Here is a 20,379-nt window from a genome sequence, read left to right as displayed (position 1 = left end):
CTCCAACTCCAAATGTGCCATTTTAGATTTCTCATATTACAGCTAGTAAAACTTATTTATAACCAAATATATTGTATGAATACAGCTGTTTTGGCCTTGATCACGTTCAGTGTCAGCTTTTATTTGGCATATTGTTAACATGAAATACTGTGACTGCTAGCTCCAGCTTTGTGGGGGTGCACCATTTAGGTTTTATTGCCTGTCTGTCACAGTCACTCAGGTTTCTGTGCTGGACTTGTGTTTTTTGTCTTGCAGAGGTGCACTGAGAGGCTGGGCGAGGTTCCCTCTCACTGGAGCTGCTGACACAATCACACACCTGCAGCAGATTGGCAATCAGCTGCTGAAAAGCCCTGGTTACTGACTGGCTGTGTCTCAATTCCTCAATTCAGGATCTGCAGCCTCTGAGTGATCCACCTCGTTTACAGCTACTTGTTTCCAGTGACCCAGCCCTCAGCACCTCTGCAGCCATCAGCTTTGCCCTGAGCTTTCCTGAACTTATCACACCACGCTATCCACCAGCGCCACCATGAGCTACTTCTACTACTACTCCTGCTCCTCTCCCACAGAGTCTCTAACCAGAGTCTCTCTCCACTCTAACCTGCACACTCCCAGTAAAGCCTCAATAAATCTCCTTGCGCTCAACTCCCTGCTTTGTTGTCCCTGCTTTTAGCTAAGATTCTTCCTTTTAAGTGCACTTTCCTGTTGAATCTGTCATTCCTGTTATTACCCTTCTGGGGTGGAGGATGGCTGTGTGTGTTGCAACTTGACAAAAATAAGGTCTGCGATGGTGGTGGCATGTTGCCCCAGGTCAAAAGGAGCTCGAAATTCTGGAGGGAGCTCAGAGCCGAGCCGCTGCTCACATTCAAAAGGAGCCAGTTGGAGTGGTTCGGGAAGCTGATCAAGATCCTCCTGGGTGCCAACTGGAAGGAGACCCAAAACTTACTGGAGCGATTACACATCTCATCTGGCTCGGGAACACCTCGGGGATCCCCCAGGAAGAGACGGCGGGCGCTGCTGGGGATAGAAACATCTGGAATAACCTGCCGAGCCTGCTGCCGCCGTGACCGACCCCAGATAAGCGTGAGAAGATGGATGGATGGTTTTGGAACGGTGATGACAGCAGTTGGTAATCACGACAAAGAGAGAGAAGTTTGTTACTGATCACCCACCATGTCAGCCTACATGTTAACGTATGTCCGGTGTATAAAATGAGGTTTGCATGTGTGTATATGTCAACATGAGATATAACACTCATGAAAAGTCCCATACAGCTGTTTGGATATTGATCACATCTGTCCAAAAGAGCAAATTCCCACCCACAGAGATGACTTCACAGCACAAGTGTAAATATGTCAAGTCTCACCACTAATTGCAAGCAGTTGTTCTCGGTTTTGGTTTCAGGATTTGAATAATCGTCTTCCAGAGCGAAGTTTTAATGTGTTAATGAGATTTTACTCGTTGCGATGTGGGACATTCAAAACAGAGTCCCACAGTGCCGGAAGGCTTCAGCTGCTCACCGTGCAAAACCCAAACTACCAAATCAGATTTCTCACTTATCGTGACAGCTTTGTTCCACCCGTCTGTCATAGATATTAATATGTGCACTTCATGCTCATAAGTCTGTGGACACCTGAACATCTCGTTCCAAAACCGTCAGACGCTGATGTTCGTTGCTTTAATGTCTGCCAGGTGGTCCAGTTCATCTCAAAGGTGTTAGATGGGGTTCAGGTCCAAGCTCTGTGCAGCCAGGTCAAGTTTTTCCAGTCAAACCTGAGAAAACCATTTCTCAAATGTTCACCGTCATGTCGAAACAAGAAAGGGACAAGTGTGTAAAAGTTTGAGTCCTTGTTTGCATCACAATATGATTTATTTACTCCTCATTACAAATGTGTTCCATGTTGGGGGGAAAAAATGACGGACCGTGGCGTCAAATGAGGTGATGAAATGCTGAAGTGAAGTGATGATTACTGGAGGAAATCTGGTGAGTTTATTAGAACGGTGAAGTCACTCAAACACCCAGCAGAAGTGACATCTGGACGTTTTACTGTGGTTGGACAGCGAACACGTTCCCAGGCTTTCTAAAGTTTGAAATTTACTGACCAAATATTTAATCTTCTCCTCTCCAGACAATGACACAGTTTCCACTTCTCTTATCTTGACTTTGATAGATTTTAGTTTTGACCTCTGAGGGAATGTCTGCAGTAGATGTTTGTCTGGCGTTATTGTTGCTGTGCCTGCAGTGACTTGTGCTGATCCTGAGTACTGTGGCTGCTATGAATATGTATATTTTTTTAAACGAAAAGGCCACCAAATCAAAAATGTTAAAACAATGTACTGGACTGTCACTTCAGGTCCACGAGGTCAGGAACTGTAAATCCAAGTCTGGATGATATGAAGACACTCTTCCAACAGATCATAAAGACCTCAACACCCAGTGAATTGTGGGTAATGTCGGCACCAGGTTTGGAAAAGCTGTTTTTAATTCAAAACAAGAAAGAAAAGAATCAGTTGCTCATGTTTATTAGAAAGTCTAATTCATTTTTATTTCCCCTATACCCAGATGAAACACAAATGTCAGCAAAACCAAATGAAACAAAAAATTAAAAAACAAACAAAAAAAAAAAAAAACAGCTTGACAAGTACATTCCTCTTCTCGATGGCTGGAACGTGAGTGTGTGTGTCTGAGGCAGCGGATCCTGAAGTGCACTTAACGTTACGTCAATGATTTAGCATCCGAGCAGTTGGTCAAAATACACACACACACACCGCCGTACAAGACTTGTGTAAACATTAGTGTGGACTGTGTGACTGTAGCATAGTGAAGGAATGATTCCACAGGGATCAAGTGAGCTTAAAAACAATATAAATCAATAGAAGCCGCTGTTGCTATGTGAATGTGGAATGTAAAAAAAAAAAAACAACAAAAGAAAAACACAATACAAAAAAAAATGGTACTGCATCAATTAATGCCAGTCCTGCATGTACTAATTTATCTCTGTCCAAGATATTCATATATGCTTCTTGCTTAATCATAAAACTGCATTTTAACAAAAAAAAACTTGTATGATGTCATTGTTCCAGAAAACTTGACTGAATGCACTTTAACATCTCATCTGTAAAACAAACATACTATGTAGCACCAGTAGGTTAAAACAAATCATGCAGCAAATCGTGTTGCCTTCCTTCTCGTTGTGAAAAAGACTACTTCAAGAATTTTGGGGATAAAAGTCCATGTTTGTGGAATCCAGTGCAGCCACCATTGCTTCGGTATTGCATCCTGACAGTGCGGCCATTTTGGATGGTTCTCCTCAGAATCCCCTAAACGGAGGCGAAAGCTGGCCGTGCGTCACTTTGGTCCTATGTTCTTACTGCAGCGATGACGCCTTGGTTGATTTGTACTGGGGGATGAATGGAAAAGGAAAATCATGGTTAGCCATTTTATGTAAAGAAGCTTCGTTATTTACTAAGAAGATGTCCTGAAAACCTTTTAATGAATCAGTCCCAAATCTGGCCCCCAGTTATCTGAGCACATTGGGCTGTGAAACTTTGCACAGCATTTCACTTACATGAAGGTGCTATAGACAAGAATTGACTGTTGGATTTACACTCCAAAGCTAATAACTGTTTTCTGTTTATACATTCATGACTGAAGCGGCCATTAGCTAGTTAGCTTGAGCAGGACGATCAATCCAGGCTATCGTTGAGATATTTTACTCTTTTGAGTTCAAGCAGTTACTTCATGGAGGCCACATGGGAGATTTGGAGAGACATATTGGACGTTCACCAAATTATAAAACATCTGTACTTGAATGTCCCACAGGACCCGATCAAACTCGCTCTGCTAACTGTCATGTGCTACCAGTCCCACTGGGTCGACTCTGAAAATCTACCTTCAGTTTGTTTGCACTGAACATGTGGAATTATCGACAACTGACACTCTTCAAGCTGATGATCTGAACAGTTCGCCTCAGTGTGCAGCTGTTTTCACAGAGTAATGTTGTAAATCTTGATATCATTGCTAAAATAAAGGTTTGAACTGGATCAAAACTGAACTCTTCATTACTACTTTATAAACATATCACATGTGTTTTCATGTACAATTTTAGCAGTTAAATTTGTTAAAGAAATGTTGTGGATTGTACTTAAGTGCCGTTATTATATGTTTATGTTTATGTTTCTACTGGCAGACACTGCATACTAACTCGATTTTACATTGTGTGTACAGAAACTTGTTTTTTTATGGGAGACCAAATCATTACAGGTCAACATTAAAACGTTGTTTTTCTTTGACAAATTATTCTAATAGAAGACAGTGAAGGAGTTTTTGTCAGCATGACTCATACTGTACACTGTGAGTGCTGTAACTGTTTCCCCTGAGATGGTAAATTTGTTAATTTATTTTGGCTACTGTGTGTGCCAACTCAAACTGCATGATCTTAGTTTGTTTGGCTCACTGTTTCAGATATCTGCCAAAATAAGAATTAACAGCATGATAAAGTTTCTTTTAATATATTTTGTTGCAGCTTTTATGATGTTATGGTTGATTGTCGGCTGTATTTACAGTAACGTGTGTCCTCTACTCTAGAAAAGCGGCCATGCAGCTGTTTTCCCATCATTTGTCAGTGTCCTGCGCTTCCACATTGTCACTTGGAGTTTATTACAACGAACAAGACATTTACCTGGTTTTCCACAGGCCTTCACACACTGCTCGTGCGTGTCGAAGCGGTTCTGGTTTCCGCCGCAGCCTCCGTACCAGAAGCGTGTGCAGCTCTTGCTGGGGGCGTCGAAGTGCCACTTCAGGACAAATTTGGCACACGTACCTTCCTCTTTGGGAAGCTGGCAGATGTCCACGGCTGTAGAGGCCGCTGTGCCGGGGAAAGTAAGAAAAAGAAAAAAGTATGAGAACACATGAGCGCACATACGTCTGGCAAGGCCGCCGCTAAATTAGATTTTTTAGTATGTATAATAATGAGCGGTGCAATCAGCAGCGAATATATCATCACCATTATACATAATGAGCAGTAATGAAGACATGATTGCAGAATTTAGCCCATGACTTGTTTGTGTTGTGGGATGGAAATCAGTATAATCCTCATAAATGGTTCAAGGAAAAACCAAAAGCACTTCCATCCCCGCAAGACTTTTCTTCTTCCACAATCATGAGGTATAGCACATTTGGTTTGAAGCAGACTTTGTATTACTGTACGGATGTCGTGCCAATTGCCTCCAACGCTGATGAGGTACTGACAAATTGAAGTTGCTCTGTGTGAGGACGGCTGCCAGAAAAACAATGAAGCAGTGAACAAGGCTTTCCATTCATTTTCTCCGTGGTTATGACTTGGCTCGCTCCTGTGACAAAAGCGTAACCTTCTCATTTTCCACGTTTGGCGCTTCGCTTGTTCCGTCAGTCGTTTAGATCATTGGAGGGGCAGCCGAGGAGGAGGAGGAGGAGGAGGAGGAGGAGGAGGAGGAGGAGGGTTTGACACAAAGGAGTGGTTGTTTTTGCAAAGTGAGCAAAAGATTGTGGAAGTTACGTAACAGCGATATAACATGCAACATGTGTGGCTTGATGTCCAGATATATGTCTGACATCAGGGGGGGTTCTGCAAGGTTTGATTCAAGTTTTGAGGATTTGAGGATGTGGATTTGCTTGGAAGGAAGTGCTTTCTCTTTCCTATTGGCTTGCATTTGCATATCATAACACGTGCACACGCAGTCATGTCTTCAGAACCGGGAGCTGAAGGGAAGAGACGGTAACACAATCCCGCAAGTCTACAGGAAACTATTCACGCTATGTGGCGACTGTATATCAGATCTCACCAGGGGCCGGGAGGATCTCCACCTGCTCAGTCTGCTGCACGTTTGGCTGAGGCTCCGGCTCTGTGGAAATATGAAAATAGCTTAAAGGAAGAGACTTTTACCAGCTGCGGATTTTTTTTTTAACATGTAATGCAACGTGGATTAAAAAAATGACCACGGTCGTTTACACAGATGTAAATCTCATTATCTGACACAAGTGATCCGCGCTGGCAGGTCGCGTCTCTTTTCCGACTAAACTCCCAAGCGCACTTATCGCCCCTCTGTATTAAGATGTAATCCACATTTTCCCAATACCTCATGTGATCGGTGATAGTTGAGAAGTTATATCAGGAGTAAGATTTGGATTCCTTTATTGGTTTCCTTTCCTTTCTATGAATTGTGTGTATTTAACTGACTGTTGGTAGCTTCATACATGTTTCAGTTCTGTTTCTCTTCTTTGTCTTTTTTTTTCTGTTTCGAGTGGTATCGAGCCAAATGTCGAGTTTGCTTTGCTGCGATTGGACTGTAAATTTCTGGCATAAGGTTAAGCAAACAGTCATCTGTCGGTTTCTGTATCTAGAGATGAAGCTCATAACATGCTGCATTATGTCACGCCATCATCATCACACCAGGCGGAGGCTCGTCCCCTCAGAGGAACCTGACTCCGACAAACACTCACCTGACCTCATGCAGTTTTTCAAGCAGAGGGCCTCAGTGTCGAACCTATTGTCATTGCCTCCACAACCTCCATACCAGAACTGTGTACAGATCCCGTTCTGTCTGTCAAAGAACCACTTAGCCTGATAGTCTTTGCACGGCATTCCAGGGTCATAGTCAAGTGAGCATGGGTCTGCAAGCTCATTAACTAGAACATGCACAAAAAAACAAAACAAAAAAAACAACAGCAGTGAAGGAGGACAGACAGGGAGAGAGGATGAGTTTGTGTTAGAAATTAATGTACATATATATATTTGTATGAGGAAAACAGCAGTTACTGTGCACTGGTAGTTTGTAAGTATAATAATATTAGAAGTTCAGGGGTTTTCTAAAGGGTCCAAATGAGCGCTGATATACTTTATTGTTAAAGTACAGAGGAAACAGCATTTAGCATAGTGACATAACATGCTGATTAAGGTGGTTTGTACAACTAAAGACTGACAGTCAGTGGAAGGTAAAGGGTTTAAAAATGGGTTTCCATGAGTGAACTGAAAAGTTAGTTTGTTGTAACTACAGTTTCTGTTAGTTCATTCAGTCATCCAGGATTTGAATGTCTGTGTGGTCCAGCTGTGTTATCTGCACGAGACCAATTCAGGATATCGAACACCAGAGGTAATTCTTCACAGGTTATTATGATAGAAATCCTTTGGAGGTTTGGCTGCCTCCTGCTGCAGAGTGTTAGTAGAGAACATACTCTGTGCTCAAAGTACAGCACAAGACAACGTTGCTATATTATTAATCAGCTGAATGATAGCAGGGGAGGGAAAAGCCGTCCTCCCTCTCTGTCTCTGTTAAGAAGCGGCGGCTGTGAGGCCTCACCCCTTAAACAAATTTATGCACCATTAATCTTCTCTAATACTAACAACACAATGCATTTTTCTCTGAAGTGACTCAGATACTGCAACCTCAACTCTTCTCTTTGTCACAACATTTTACAGAAAAGATTAAATCTACAAACCAGAACTCCACGAGCCGAGCTGTAGATTTCATAAGTTTTCCCGAATGAGCCACAGTAAGTTTAAGCATTGTGCTAATCGTGCTGATTAATAGTACATTTGTGTTGTAGTTGAGCTGAAACAACGCTGCATCAGAGCGTAGCCTGTTATGTTCTTTGAGTTGAACCATCAGGTTTTATTTATATGACCGACTCTCTGCAGAGGAAACGCAGCCAAACACAAATCCACAGAGGCCATCAGCATTAACGCACCAGGCAGATACAGAGTAAATACTGAATAGATTTATATTCCTGCATCTCTGGGATGAGTTAAATGTCATATTTACACTCTCGGAGAATCACTTCAAGCTGAAACACCCCCAAAGTACAAGTTACTGGTCACTTCATATCAGTTACATAAAGAAAAAAAAATCTTTTGCAAGCTGTAAAAAATCAGTATATATGTTTATGTGCATCTTTACTACTAAAATATAAAGATATGCACAGTCACTCACCAGTTTCTGGTTTGTCCAGTGGCGCGGTGTTTACAGTACGGGTGACTTGGCTGGGTGGTTTCGCCTCTGCTGCTTCTGTAAAAGTGAAACCAGCAGTCATGGAGCAGCTACAGTGACAGAGTGAAGGCATGTTTTTAAGGAATAGTTCACCCAGGGTTGCAGCATTCTCCTAAACAACTGAAGAAGGTGGAGACTTGTTTTAAAACGTCAACAAAACTGATGAACAACATGCACAAAAACATCCCATAGAGTCTGCAGGAGCCCCAAGTTCCCAAAATGTTTTTGAAAAGACCTTCAACACATGGCTGTGCTGTGTACTCACTTCAGATCTGTTGCACGCTAACGCTTTTAGCTTTGCAGCCACAGTGAAGATTTCATTAATGTCTTTTGAAATCTGGGATATTAGGACTTCAGAAGGTTTGCTGTATTTTTAAAACAAGTCCTCAGCTACTTTTTTAGGAGGATGCAGCTACACCATTTTTACTCCAGAAGCACGAGGGTAAATACATAACGAGCGAAATTACTTCATGGTGTACTCTTCCTTTGATGTTTCGTTTCGTTTAATTTTGTGTTTAATTCAGCTTTAGTTCAATTGCAGGAATTACAACCCCCTCTCTAAAAAACTACAAAACATAGATAAGTAAAAAGCCATGTATATCACTATCTTTTAGCTTATTGCTGGTAAGCAATAAAACCTGTGTGTCGTATGTTTAAGCTCTTACTGGTAGTCATGATGCCTTTGCGGGTGGAGACGGCGTGACCCTCTGCAGTGTGAGCAGTGACCGTGGCGAGATATGTTTGAGAACTCTCTAAGTTGTCCACAGAAAGCTCGGTTCCTGAGACGTTGGTCTTCAGCACCAGGGCATGGTCACTCAACCGTGTCACCGTGACCTCGAAGTAGACGAAGAGCTTGGGGTCCGGGCTGCTCCAACGCAGTTTCAAGCTGCTGGAGGTGACGTTGGAGACGTGCAGCACATCTGCATCTGAGTGGGGTGAGACAAGGTGGTGTCACGGCCGGACAAGGACCAGTAAAATAAAAAAAAAACAACAGGAGGCAAGAAGCCGTTGGGGAAAAATGTCAGAGTGATGGGAAAGATCATTTTAGAGTTAATTTTTCTGTTGCGATAACAAGTCTGAGAGAAGTGTGAACAAGGGTGCTGACTGCTGATTTATGTGCAGCTAGTGTTAGCGGTTAGCTCTGCATGACTCACCGTAAAGAAAACAGAATACAACAGTCCAACTCAAACAGCATTTAAACTGACTTCGCCTGCTGAAGTAGTTTAACACATTCATAATCTTACCTTTGTGCTTTCTCTGATGGACTGCCTGGTGATTTTCATGTTGTTTCTGATGTTTCCTGTAAAAGGGCCAATGAACGGTGGATTAAAACATTAATGTTTCCAGAATATTAACAGCAACCGATGATACATCCATAAAGATCTCACGATACACTTACTCCTGTTGCTGCGATGATGATGTGAAGGGGTTTTTTCGTGGCTGGTCGCTCTGGAACCACGAGCAGTTTTTGGCGACTTCAGGCGACATGTAGAAGGCACTTTCAACTGAAAAGAAAAAAAATAACAGACCGCAGCATGTGACTCACAGTGACCTGGATTAACTTTGCAGGATTTCCTCTAAAAAGCTTGTGACCGATGGGAAGAATTCAGCGATGTCTCTCTCTGCCCTCTGCCTGTGTTTTCTTATTTCTGTGCAGTTGTTTTTATTTGTTTTTTCGGTCTTTTGTGCCTTAAGAGAGACAGGAAATGGGATGATTAGGGGGTGGATGACATGCAGCGAAGGGCCACAAGATGAAATCGTATCCTGCTCTGCTGCGGTGAGGACACAGCCTCTGTACGTGGGGTACACGCTCCTCCACAAAAAGTGAAGGTAACAGTGAAGGTGCCAACATCAGTTAAGGTATAACTGATGTTGGCATCTACATAAAGCTCTTGAGGAGCTGCCATTGTTCTTTCAAAATGAACAAACTCTGTAAAAGAATTTGACAGCTCCCTTGTGTTAATGATTCTAGATTAATTTGATTGTTAAGTCTCATTCCCAGGTTGTAAAAAACTGTCGCACTAGGTTGGTGGCTTACCCACCTAGAAATGCTTGCTGCACATTCAGATGGTGTGTTTACAAACATAAAGGGAAAATCCTGCACAATGTGCCTTTAGGCCTAAACGTATAACTAATAAAAAGTGAACACAAAGTCATAAAAAATTGACAGAAAGATTAATATCTATCCTGAACTTACTGCTGATATACTTTGGCATCAGCTGGCCGAAGTTCAGGATGTGTTTGTCGTAGAAGTGCGAGATGCTGTCAAGCCGCTTGAAGAAGACATCAGAAGGCTCGCTCGCCATGTGTGACAAGACACGAGCATCCTCTGCAGTCAACTTCTCACCCACGCCCAGGATGACCAGGAAGTAGCCTCTGCACTTGACATCAGTGGCAATACGCATCAGCTGCGCCTCCTCTTCCACCACACTTCCTGTTACGAAGAGCACCAGGACTTTCCTGTCTCGTTGTAGAGGGGCCTTGTCAAACACCTGCTCCACTGTGGATTCGATGGCTGCTGCCAGTGCCCGGCCGCCCTCCAACTGTGGCGTCTTCTCCAGCAGGAATTTGACAACATCCTGACCTGAGTTTTGGTCGGTCAAACCGATATCCACATGGATGGGAGATCCGGTTCTGTTGTTGATGAACCCGTAAGGTGCTTGCTGGATCACAGACACTCTGGCGTGATGAACAGATGATGTGGGGTTTGTAGACACCTGTAGATGCTCCACTATGTGCGCTATGTAGCGTTTAATCTCTGTAAAGAATACTGGGTAGGTCGACTCTGAGCTGTCCATGACGAACGCCATGTCGATGTCAACGTCTGTGGCGGAAGATCTTCTGTCTCGGCCGATCGATGGGGGCACATAGTCACACATTTGGTCTGGAGAACAGGTGTCTGCAACAGGAAAACACATAATGTAACTTTTGCAGTCTACATTTCAAATCATTAAAAGATATATCAAGATTTTCTTTTTGTCACCTCAAAGAGACTCAAAAATAAGCGATTCTTACAAATACTTTAGCTGTGACGTCGGCGCTGGTGTACAAACTCAAAGCTCTTACCCAGGCAGACATGGCAGTTCATAACCTTCTGGATGACCGAATCGTACTGTGCACTTCCAGGGCTGGGGAGGACAATAACCTGGGCCAGGACTGTGTTGTTGACCTGGTGTTAAAAAAAAGAAGCAAAACATTTTTTAAAAGGAATATATAACATACAAATGTATGTAATGCAACTTCCCCTTTGTGTTACTTGCCCTGCGTTGTTTGTTTTACCTGCAGTGCTCTGCTGAGCGCTCTGTCCTCGCGATTGACCAAGAACAGAGTGGCGATGCCAGAATCATGGAGGCGAAGAGCTGCATTAGTAAGTGCTTGTGCCTGACCGGCTGACCCAGCACCGACGAAGAAGATGGCCACCTTCCTCATGAGGAAACCACTGCGCACTCTCTTGAAGGTGTTCTGGGCCAAAAAGTTCATGGCGTTGTCCAACTTGCGCTCCTTCCTCGTCTGCAGGGTCTGCAGTCCCTCGATTTGTTGCAGCAGAGCACGTTTCTTCAATGAATCAGCGAACCGGACCACCGTGGTCACTTCATCATTGTACAGGGTCAGAGCAACACGAGCTCCTCTTGGACAGTTGCTCTCAGAGATGGTGATGTCTTTGACGAGGCGCTGGACTGTGTCACGCATGTTGTTGAAGGATGGGCGTCCGTTGGCCTGAGAGACATCCAGGGCGAAGGCCAGCTCAGTGGGGTAGAGCGGACATTCCTGCTGACCTGATGACGTCAACATACATGATTTCACTCTCTATACTTGTGCATACAGTACATACACAGTCACGTAAACACTAATTGTCCGAATGATAGTATTTTGTCTGTACTCACCAAAACAGCAAGCTGGTAGAAAAAAAGAGACAAAATGTGGTGAGACATTTTTTTTGTAACACTCGAACGTTATTGCTTTTCATTGTGATGCACTCGTGCTGATAGTTATTAAATCAAACTTACGACAGTTGTCCCTGATTTTCTTGACCAGGTCACATTGCTGAGGACAGCGAGAAAAAGATGACAACAATTTAGAAGAAGAGTTTTGCTCTGTTGACCATATATAATATTGTGAACAGTTAAATACAACAGTCTGATGTAAGCGCACGTACCACGACGCCTGGTCCTCTCGGTCCTTTCTGACCCTGTTGAAACAGCAGTAACAGTCGTGTGAACATCTGGACACGTCTGATGCCTTATTCTTTTACATTTCTTAACAGGATTATTTTAGTTAAGAACTTAAAGCTGCTACAAGGAACTTTCGTTTTGTGTATATTCTGGCGGCCCCTGTGGACAAAAGTGGTATGAGCACTACGGCATCACGTCACTAGCCGGTGCATGCACTTGATTTGGAAACACTTTTTTTGGGTATGTTTGCACATCGATGAGGTTTGTGAGAATGCTAACTGCAATATGATGATGGTGAGACAAAGTAGACTTAAAGTTCTCAACATTAAGTGGTAATTTTATGTCTAGCGAGGTAAAGCTTAGTAGCAAGGCACGTATCAGTTGTGCCCCTAAGCTACAGAGCTTCTATTTTCCTCAGGATGTAAGATACCTCAAATCATGCATTGATTTTGTTTGCTCATACAGAGTCATCAGTATAAAACTTCCTTGTAGCAGTGATAGAATATATTATATATCATATTCTGCTATGGTGGCACCGTGTCAGTTGAATGAATATACACAGCTGTTAAGAAAAGAGTGGAATTTAAATGTGCTTACATGTGGCCCGGAATATCCAACCTCTCCCTTCTGTCCGGGTGTACCAACATCCCCAGAGATACCCTGGAAAGAATAAACAGCGAGAGAAAAATGATTCACTGCATTATTAGTTCAAGAAGAGCTTGACTTTAACAACTCACTCTCTTCAAAGACTATTCCGACATGTTAATGCCGCCCGATCACTGCCAAGACTGCATACTATAAGTCTGAAACAAATCCAGTCCTTTATTTTATTACCAAACATATGTGTCCAGTGAATTTCAGTCCAGTTGGAGGACTTTAACTGATACCATGCACCACTGTACCGCTGCACTGTAGCCCTCTTATCTTCAATACATGAAATCTAACCAGGATCTGAAAACGTACCCTCTGTCCACGATTTCCTCTGGGTCCAGGTCCGCCCTTAGGGCCAGGGTCGCCAGCAGCTCCCTGTAATGAAGGAAGTAAAGAGAATTATTGCAAATGACAAACATCAAAAGGAAGGCACGTTGCCAAAGTGTACAACCTAAGAGTTTAGTTTCAATTCTCTGTGTTTTTCTTTACCTTCGATCCTGGGAATCCTGGGAAGCCTTCATCACCCTGTGGAGGAAAATAGATGCACGCTTTAAGTATTATCTACATCATTATTGTCCCTTTAAGTGTATGGTTCTGCTGATATTGTATATTTAAATGGACCACAGCCATGATCAAGGACTTTAGAGTCATTAACAACAATAGTAGTTACACTAACAATTCAATAACTCTGCTTATCATCATATCATTCATGTCTGCTTCTCCAAATTCAGTTTCATACATATCAATCGATTAGTTAAATCTAATTGTAATGTTAACCTAAGAATGAAGACACAACTTTTGATTACCATATACAAATACATATATCACTAGAGGTCAACATTCACTTGCCTTTCTTCCATCAGGCCCTTGAGTGCCGAAGCCATCTCTGCCATCTTCACCCTACAAGAAAAAGAAATTGCTCTACTGAATTGTTTTCTTCAGAAGACCTTGTATCCAGCATTCGAGAGAGAGAGAGCTCAGCAACAATAACATTACCCTGATTAAAAACACCCCACATATATTATCAGATATAAAACACAAAGCAACATAAGTCTTGTTTTAAACCGCACATGAGAGCGATGCAAATGAAAACCTCCTAAACTCGCAGGCTGAAGCAGACGTTCTCCTGCCAGCGGTGTTCTCTTTCACAAAGGACGGTTATTAAGTAGATCAGCAAATGACCGTCTACTATATCTTAGAGTACAGACAGTTGGTTTCATAAACAACGAGACTAACCATGCAAGTGATATTTTGGGTTAGGTCTTATTTCACAGTACATGCAGAGAAGATGTGGTTTCATTCTTACAGGCTCTCCACGAGGACCAAGAGGTCCAACAACACCCTTCGGTCCCGGATCTCCTGGCTCTCCCTGCTCGGGCAGAGATACAGAGAATGAGACAGAAATAGTTAAAAGACGTTCCAAGAGTTTAGATTAAGAGTGAAATGTGGCTTTTTTTTTTTCTTTAAACTGCAGGGTCAGATTCTATAGATTTAATTTCATTATACGTTTTTTCCTTTCTTTCATTACATCTCAAGCAGAGCCTCGATGTTTTCTTATAGCCCTTTCATGTTTGCTCAAAGAGACTTCACATGTGTGTCCAGTAATGTGAGAGAGCGCGAGGCTTAGGCCAGTGTGTTTTTAAATGAAACAAGGCTGTTATCGAAGAATATACTGTACGCCAGGTTAAATTATGTTCCACACAGTACCTTGCGACCAAGAGCTCCTCTCCTGCCCTTCTCTCCAGCGGGACCTGGGAGTCCTCCGGGGCCCTAGAAAACACAACATTAGGACATTGGAAGACATTCCTTCTTCTCAACATGAAGTATAATGATTATCAGTCATTTAAACCAGTGTGCCTCTGCCGCTGTGTCTGGTCTGGTCTGTGTCTGCTCTGTGCTCCCCGCTTACATCTAACCATGTAAAGACAACTGGTGCTGGTTTTAAATGTGCTCAGTAAATATGCACGATTTGAATTAATGCACAACATAAATAAAATGCAATACTTTACATGCATCTGTATTCACTGACATATGTTTTACAAAGTACTCCTGAGCCCATGTAGTAATATCCTTTTTACCGTTATGTTTCCACAAAGCGGTGGATAAATGAGGCTGCCCAAACATTTTGCTGGCATCAAGAATAAGCAATTATTTACAAAGTTCAATGAAACGGATGAGGTAAAACATTAAATATACTGTTGTCTATCAATGAGTGTGTGTCACAGAAGATTTGGAAATGGTCACAGGAGCCTGATTTATGATAGAACTTTAACAGGTTCACTCACTCTGGGTCCAGGGTTTCCATCTTCTCCTCTGCCTCCTGGTGCACCAATCGGTCCAGGTGGACCCTGCAAGGAGATAAAAACCAGACACTGATGAGCCACCAGTTTGTTTCTCATTTAACATGGACTTCAAAGAATGTGGTAAAGAATGAAAACACATTTTCTAGATGTTTAAATAATCCAGCCCCAGTTCCGTCAAAACATTTTGTCATCTTGCTAAAAGCAGCCAAGAAAAGTATCAACAGTATCATTCACTATGATATATGTTTTGGCAAGTGCATTAAAGAATGACAGACTTACTCTAGATCCTCCGACACCAGGCTCTCCTGCAACACCATCAGCTCCTGGCTTTCCGGGATTTCCCTTCAATGACATGCGAGCAGCTCAGTGTTACTTACTGAAGTTACAAGAGTTTCTGAAATACCACATAACAACTGTATTATTGTTATCACCAAAACAAAACTTACAGCCTGTCCAGGTGGGCCTCTTCTGCCATCAGCTCCCTAATGAAGTTTGAGTAGAAATAAATGAACAAAGACAGTGGTATCTGAGTATTAAGCACATATAATGAACACACGGTACACGTGTTTACCCTTCTTCCAGGTTCACCAGGTGTTCCCATCGTTCCATCATCCCCAGGCTCTCCCTGTCGTCACAGAGCAAATATTAAAGTTAAACAAACCCCCACAAACACAGTTGTGTGAACTTAAATAGAAAAATGAATTGGTGGCAAGAAAATGTGTGAAGGGGGAAATGTTACCGGTGGTCCAGCATCACCAGGGTCTCCTTTACTTCCTGGGCGGTTGTTAGATTTTCCAGGTGCACCCTGTTGGACAGACATCACTTTTTCAATTTTGGCTACTTTTAAACACCCTTAAATACTGTTTGCCCAGCAGAGATGAAAAGAAACATTCTTATTTAATTAAAATAGCATTCTGAAGGATGGATGTTTACAGTCAGACACAGCAGTTTGTGTTACTGGCTGCTACTGAGAGTCTAGTTCAAGGCCACAACAGTCTAATCTGGTCTGGTTCAGGTATGCATGTTTAACACAGTGTCACTTTAAAGATATTTTTTTATAAAGTAATTTGCATTACAACCAGTTCCCATCATACTCACTGGGTCTCCTCTGATTCCCATTTCACCCTTGTCTCCTGCTTGTCCTTTGGCTCCTTTGGGACCCTGGAAGCAATGAACATGTTTAGTAAGCATTAGTCATTACTGGCTGCAACGATAACTTAATTAATCAACACGATAGAAATCAACCAACTGGTTTTATAATCTATTAATTGTTTCAGGTATCATTCAAGGAAAACAGTCAAACATCTGCTGGTTCCAGTGTGAGTATTTACTATGTTTCTTTGGCATTCATGATAGTAAATGAAGAGTCTTTGGGTTTATGAATGCTGGTTGGAAAAAAAGAAGATATTCAGCTTTCTATTCTGCAAAATCGTGATTCATGGATAGAAAAATAATTGTTGGTTGCAGCAAATCTGACCAAGATCAAAAGAAAACAGGTAGACAAAATGAATTGATAAAATGGCATCTGGACACTCACTGATCTTCCAGGGTTTCCTCTGTCTCCTGGGGGTCCAGCCACTCCACTTTTGCCCTTAAAGCATAAATCAGATGCCAGTTAAAGCCCACAATCATGCATAAACCAGAGCAGATTAACATGTTTTTGATATCTGAGTAAACATCATGTAAAAGTACATGATTCTGTTTGTCCTATACAACAAATGGACTGAAAGAAAAAAATCTACTGTAACACACACTTACCTCTTCTCCGTTGATTCCATCGAGGCCAATTTCTCCAAATTCACCCTGCAGCATGGAAGCAGTTGGTCAGGTAATCTTTCCTTTTTTTTAAATGAAATAATGAGAACTTTATTAAAACCAAGAAAAACACTCACCTTTTCTCCTGAATACCCACGACCACCCTGAACAGAAAAAGAAAATAGTGTAGCATTATTATATTTGATAAATAACAAAACTGACAATTAACAAAAACAAATATGTTTAAGTTGAATATTAATGTTAATATTAAAGTGCTTACCTTGACACCTCTCTGTCCTGGACATCCCTGGAAGCCCTGAGTTCCATTTACACCAGGAGGACCTCTCTCTCCCTGTTGTCACAGAGAAAGGACCATAAAACACTTCAACAAAATACAGGAAGGTTTTGATTATGAAGGCACATGAAGTGGTGGAAGGTGATTTTCTGAGCTTCTTGAGAACAAAATAGATGGTTTAACTGCAAATACAGGTTCAGGGCAGTTTACAGGGGAACACTGCCTTTAAGCAAGGCATTCAAACTTACAGGTCCGCCCTCATCTCCAGGATGTCCTTGGCTTCCTGGAAATCCTGGACTACCCTGAAAGACAAAACAAGTAACTGTTAGCTTCTTATAAACAGTTATTTTCTGGTATGATTAAAGGAAGAGTTTTTGTATAGTTAGGTTTTAAACAAATATGTTTTTCTGTTTTGACTTTTGATACCTTAGACCCTGGGAGTCCAACTGCTCCTCTGTCTCCTCTGGTGCCGACACATTTGCATGGCACTCCACAGCACTCCCTCTCAGCAATATTGTCCTACACAGCAAACAAATAGCAAATATTAAGTAAGGGGTGGGGGGAAATAAAGCTCCCAAAAGTCCTCAGTCTGACTGATTAGTACTCACCAGTTCTTCCATAAGCTCATAGTCCAGGTCCATGATATTGACTCGTAGGGGTCTGGTGTACCTGAAGCCACGACCAAATTCCAGTTGTAGGGCCTCCTCAAAATTGGGCACCCGCTCCAGTCCGACCAGGATGAAACTCTTTACTCCTGTTTTGTACATAGAAGAATTTCAGGACTAGATTTATCCTCACTGAATATTTTAGTGTGATGCTGGACTAGTGTCACAGAGGTTTAAGGTTCAAAGCCCACTTTGTGTCATCCTTTTTACCTGACTTCCGAAGTTCCTCAACTCGCCTTTTCATTTCAGTATATGGGGCATCAACACCATCAGTCAGATGAATGACAACCTTTAGGGAAAAAAAAAATCACAATTTAGTTTCATGTGTCATATGTCGTCATATTTCCCATTAATCTTCACTGATAAATTAAAAGTAGAGATATCCTGAGGTAGATTTTTTTTTGTTTGTTTGTTTTGGGCTGACTTAATACAGTAGTTAAGGAATGCAAGGATCTTATAGTAATTTGCTTTATGTATATTAGCTAATGCTGATCCTTACAAATATGTCCAGAGTGGCTAACATGTTTAGGATTTGCTCAGGATATCTCTAGTTGAAGCTGTTTGAGTATACAACCTTGATAACGTTGTCCTGTCTGGTTTTCAACCTATTGGTATAAGCTGATATGGTCTTGCCATTAAGGACAAAGGGGCCACGAGTCCGCAGAGCTCTGAAGGCCTCAAAGAGCTCATCAGCATTGTCTGTGAAATCCAGCTGGACAGGTTCGGAGGCAGAGTCCATGGCCAGCATGCCCACTTGGACAGTGGGAATCTGCCCAGATGTGCAACTGATAGCTGCCATTTTGGAGATTCTCTGCAGAATAGCCCCCATCTTGCTCTGGAGGTTGGTCTGAGCACTGAAGATGTTCTGGGCATTAACATCAAAGCCCACCAACACCTCCATGTTACAGACTGTAAAACAGAGCATAGTTTTACTTTTGTGATCCACAGAAAACAACTATTGCTAACTATTGCAAATCTAAATGTAAAATATTTTAGGTATAATATCCATTGGCAGGAAAACATAATAATATGCCCCTTACTTTTAGTAGTATCTGCTGTACCCGTACACAGCTTTCCCTTGACTTCATCATCCAAAGTCTCCAGAATTTGCTCGTTGAGTTCTGAAAGTTCCTGAATGGTGCTTGCTCGAGCAACAGTAGTGGACTCACTTGCCAGGTTTTCTAACTCAGTCTGAATGTCACCCACTCCTACAGCAAAGACTCTCACACCCCTTTGCTTCAGACCAAGGGCTGCAGATTTGCTGTCATCGGCCGAGGGTCCTCCGGTGATAACCATTAAGATCTGAGGAGTTCCTTCATCCGCCCTACTGCCTCTTTCTTTGGTAAAGTGAACATTCTGAACGTGGCGAATGGCTGCACCGGTGTTGATTTTATTTCCACCTTTGTAGTCTGCTCGGCTAATGGCATCAACAATTTCTTCCCTGTTCTTGTACGTGTTGAGGTAGAAGACATCATTCACATCTGCAGTATAATGTGCCAGGCCAAACCGCAGGTCGTCTCTCTCAGTGAAGAACAGATCGATAAGATTGGAGATGAAACTCATTACTTCGTTGAAGTTGTTTCTGCCAAAGTTAATGGAGCCATCCACTAAAAACACTATATCAGCCTTTTTGGGTGCAGGCAGTCCTGATATGAGAAGGAAGATGATAGATTTAAGAGGAGAGGGTGAAGAAAGGTGACAACAGAAGAAGAAATGAAGAAAAAGTGATTCATTAGACGATATAATTAGTTAACATGTTAATCAAATATCTGTAATATAATAACATTTATTCACAACTTACCAGAGTCCCCGTTTGTGTATGGGGGTGTGGGTATCTCTGGGATGGTCCCACTGAACCTGGCAATAAGCCTCTCCTTGATTGCTGGCAGACCAGGGAATGTAGGAACCTGAAGGACATCATCTGGGCTGGTGGCAATTTGTGTTAGCTGCTTTGTGTTAGCACCACCAGCTCCGACACCAATGCAATTGACCCGGTTACCCTTCAGAAGAGGTCCATAGAGGGAAACGTCTTGAGGGGAACGGCCACCTGTGAGGACCACAAGATGCTGGGAGGCCTCATATGGACGAACGCCAGAGGAGGGTTTTAACTCATTGTCTATAACGTACTGAATGGCATCAGCCAGATCTGATGACCGGCCACCCATCTGACGAAGCCTTTTGATAGCAGATATAACAGCGGGTTTGTTGTTGTGTGAGTTGAGTGAGAACTCTGTTTTAACTTTGTCTGCATACTGGACAACGCCCACACGGACTTGATCAGGCTGCACCTCGAGTTGTTGGACAATGTTGAGGATGAAGTCACGGATATGAGCAATGCCAGCAGGACCTGTATTGTCTGAGCCATCAATAAGGAAGAGAATGTCCTTTTTCCCAAGACTTAGAGTGTCTGAAGAAATAAGCACAGCAAAGAAAAAGGGAGACTTTATTTTGAGGTAAACTGGAAAAGAAAAGAACATTATTTTAAAGATCTACTTCTCTAACTCCATGACAGAATC

At 42.4% G+C, this 20,379-nt stretch overlaps 1 protein-coding gene across 1 annotated transcript in view; it reads right to left on the bottom strand.

The window, feature by feature from the left end:
- Positions 1-2,512: 2,512 nt before the first annotated feature.
- The window catches only part of col6a3 (collagen, type VI, alpha 3), a 47,478-nt gene continuing 29,611 nt past the window's right edge, over positions 2,513-20,379 (bottom strand). The window contains exons 35-71 of the mRNA XM_037108788.1: positions 19,665-20,270; positions 18,904-19,509; positions 18,438-18,772; positions 18,074-18,152; positions 17,807-17,952; positions 17,625-17,717; positions 17,447-17,500; positions 17,184-17,255; positions 17,041-17,067; positions 16,907-16,951; positions 16,686-16,739; positions 16,247-16,309; positions 15,888-15,953; positions 15,720-15,773; positions 15,595-15,630; positions 15,428-15,490; positions 15,131-15,193; positions 14,553-14,615; positions 14,152-14,214; positions 13,695-13,745; positions 13,335-13,370; positions 13,158-13,220; positions 12,792-12,854; positions 12,179-12,211; positions 12,030-12,066; positions 11,907-11,918; positions 11,302-11,798; positions 11,089-11,191; positions 10,220-10,921; positions 9,422-9,527; positions 9,267-9,322; positions 8,688-8,948; positions 7,966-8,040; positions 6,479-6,664; positions 5,821-5,880; positions 4,680-4,865; positions 2,513-3,398 (exon numbers count right to left, since the gene is read on the bottom strand). Of these exons, the coding sequence (XP_036964683.1) occupies positions 3,358-3,398; positions 4,680-4,865; positions 5,821-5,880; positions 6,479-6,664; positions 7,966-8,040; positions 8,688-8,948; positions 9,267-9,322; positions 9,422-9,527; positions 10,220-10,921; positions 11,089-11,191; positions 11,302-11,798; positions 11,907-11,918; positions 12,030-12,066; positions 12,179-12,211; positions 12,792-12,854; positions 13,158-13,220; positions 13,335-13,370; positions 13,695-13,745; positions 14,152-14,214; positions 14,553-14,615; positions 15,131-15,193; positions 15,428-15,490; positions 15,595-15,630; positions 15,720-15,773; positions 15,888-15,953; positions 16,247-16,309; positions 16,686-16,739; positions 16,907-16,951; positions 17,041-17,067; positions 17,184-17,255; positions 17,447-17,500; positions 17,625-17,717; positions 17,807-17,952; positions 18,074-18,152; positions 18,438-18,772; positions 18,904-19,509; positions 19,665-20,270 (5,156 nt within the window). The 3' untranslated portion in view covers positions 2,513-3,357. The remainder of the gene's footprint in view (positions 3,399-4,679; positions 4,866-5,820; positions 5,881-6,478; positions 6,665-7,965; positions 8,041-8,687; positions 8,949-9,266; positions 9,323-9,421; positions 9,528-10,219; positions 10,922-11,088; positions 11,192-11,301; positions 11,799-11,906; positions 11,919-12,029; positions 12,067-12,178; positions 12,212-12,791; positions 12,855-13,157; positions 13,221-13,334; positions 13,371-13,694; positions 13,746-14,151; positions 14,215-14,552; positions 14,616-15,130; positions 15,194-15,427; positions 15,491-15,594; positions 15,631-15,719; positions 15,774-15,887; positions 15,954-16,246; positions 16,310-16,685; positions 16,740-16,906; positions 16,952-17,040; positions 17,068-17,183; positions 17,256-17,446; positions 17,501-17,624; positions 17,718-17,806; positions 17,953-18,073; positions 18,153-18,437; positions 18,773-18,903; positions 19,510-19,664; positions 20,271-20,379) is intronic.

The sequence above is a fragment of the Acanthopagrus latus genome, chromosome 9, assembly GCF_904848185.1.
Source record: "Acanthopagrus latus isolate v.2019 chromosome 9, fAcaLat1.1, whole genome shotgun sequence".
Lineage (NCBI taxonomy): Eukaryota > Metazoa > Chordata > Actinopteri > Spariformes > Sparidae > Acanthopagrus > Acanthopagrus latus.
Note: the sequence above shows the minus strand (reverse complement) of the source record. Positions and strands in the feature narration are given on the sequence as shown.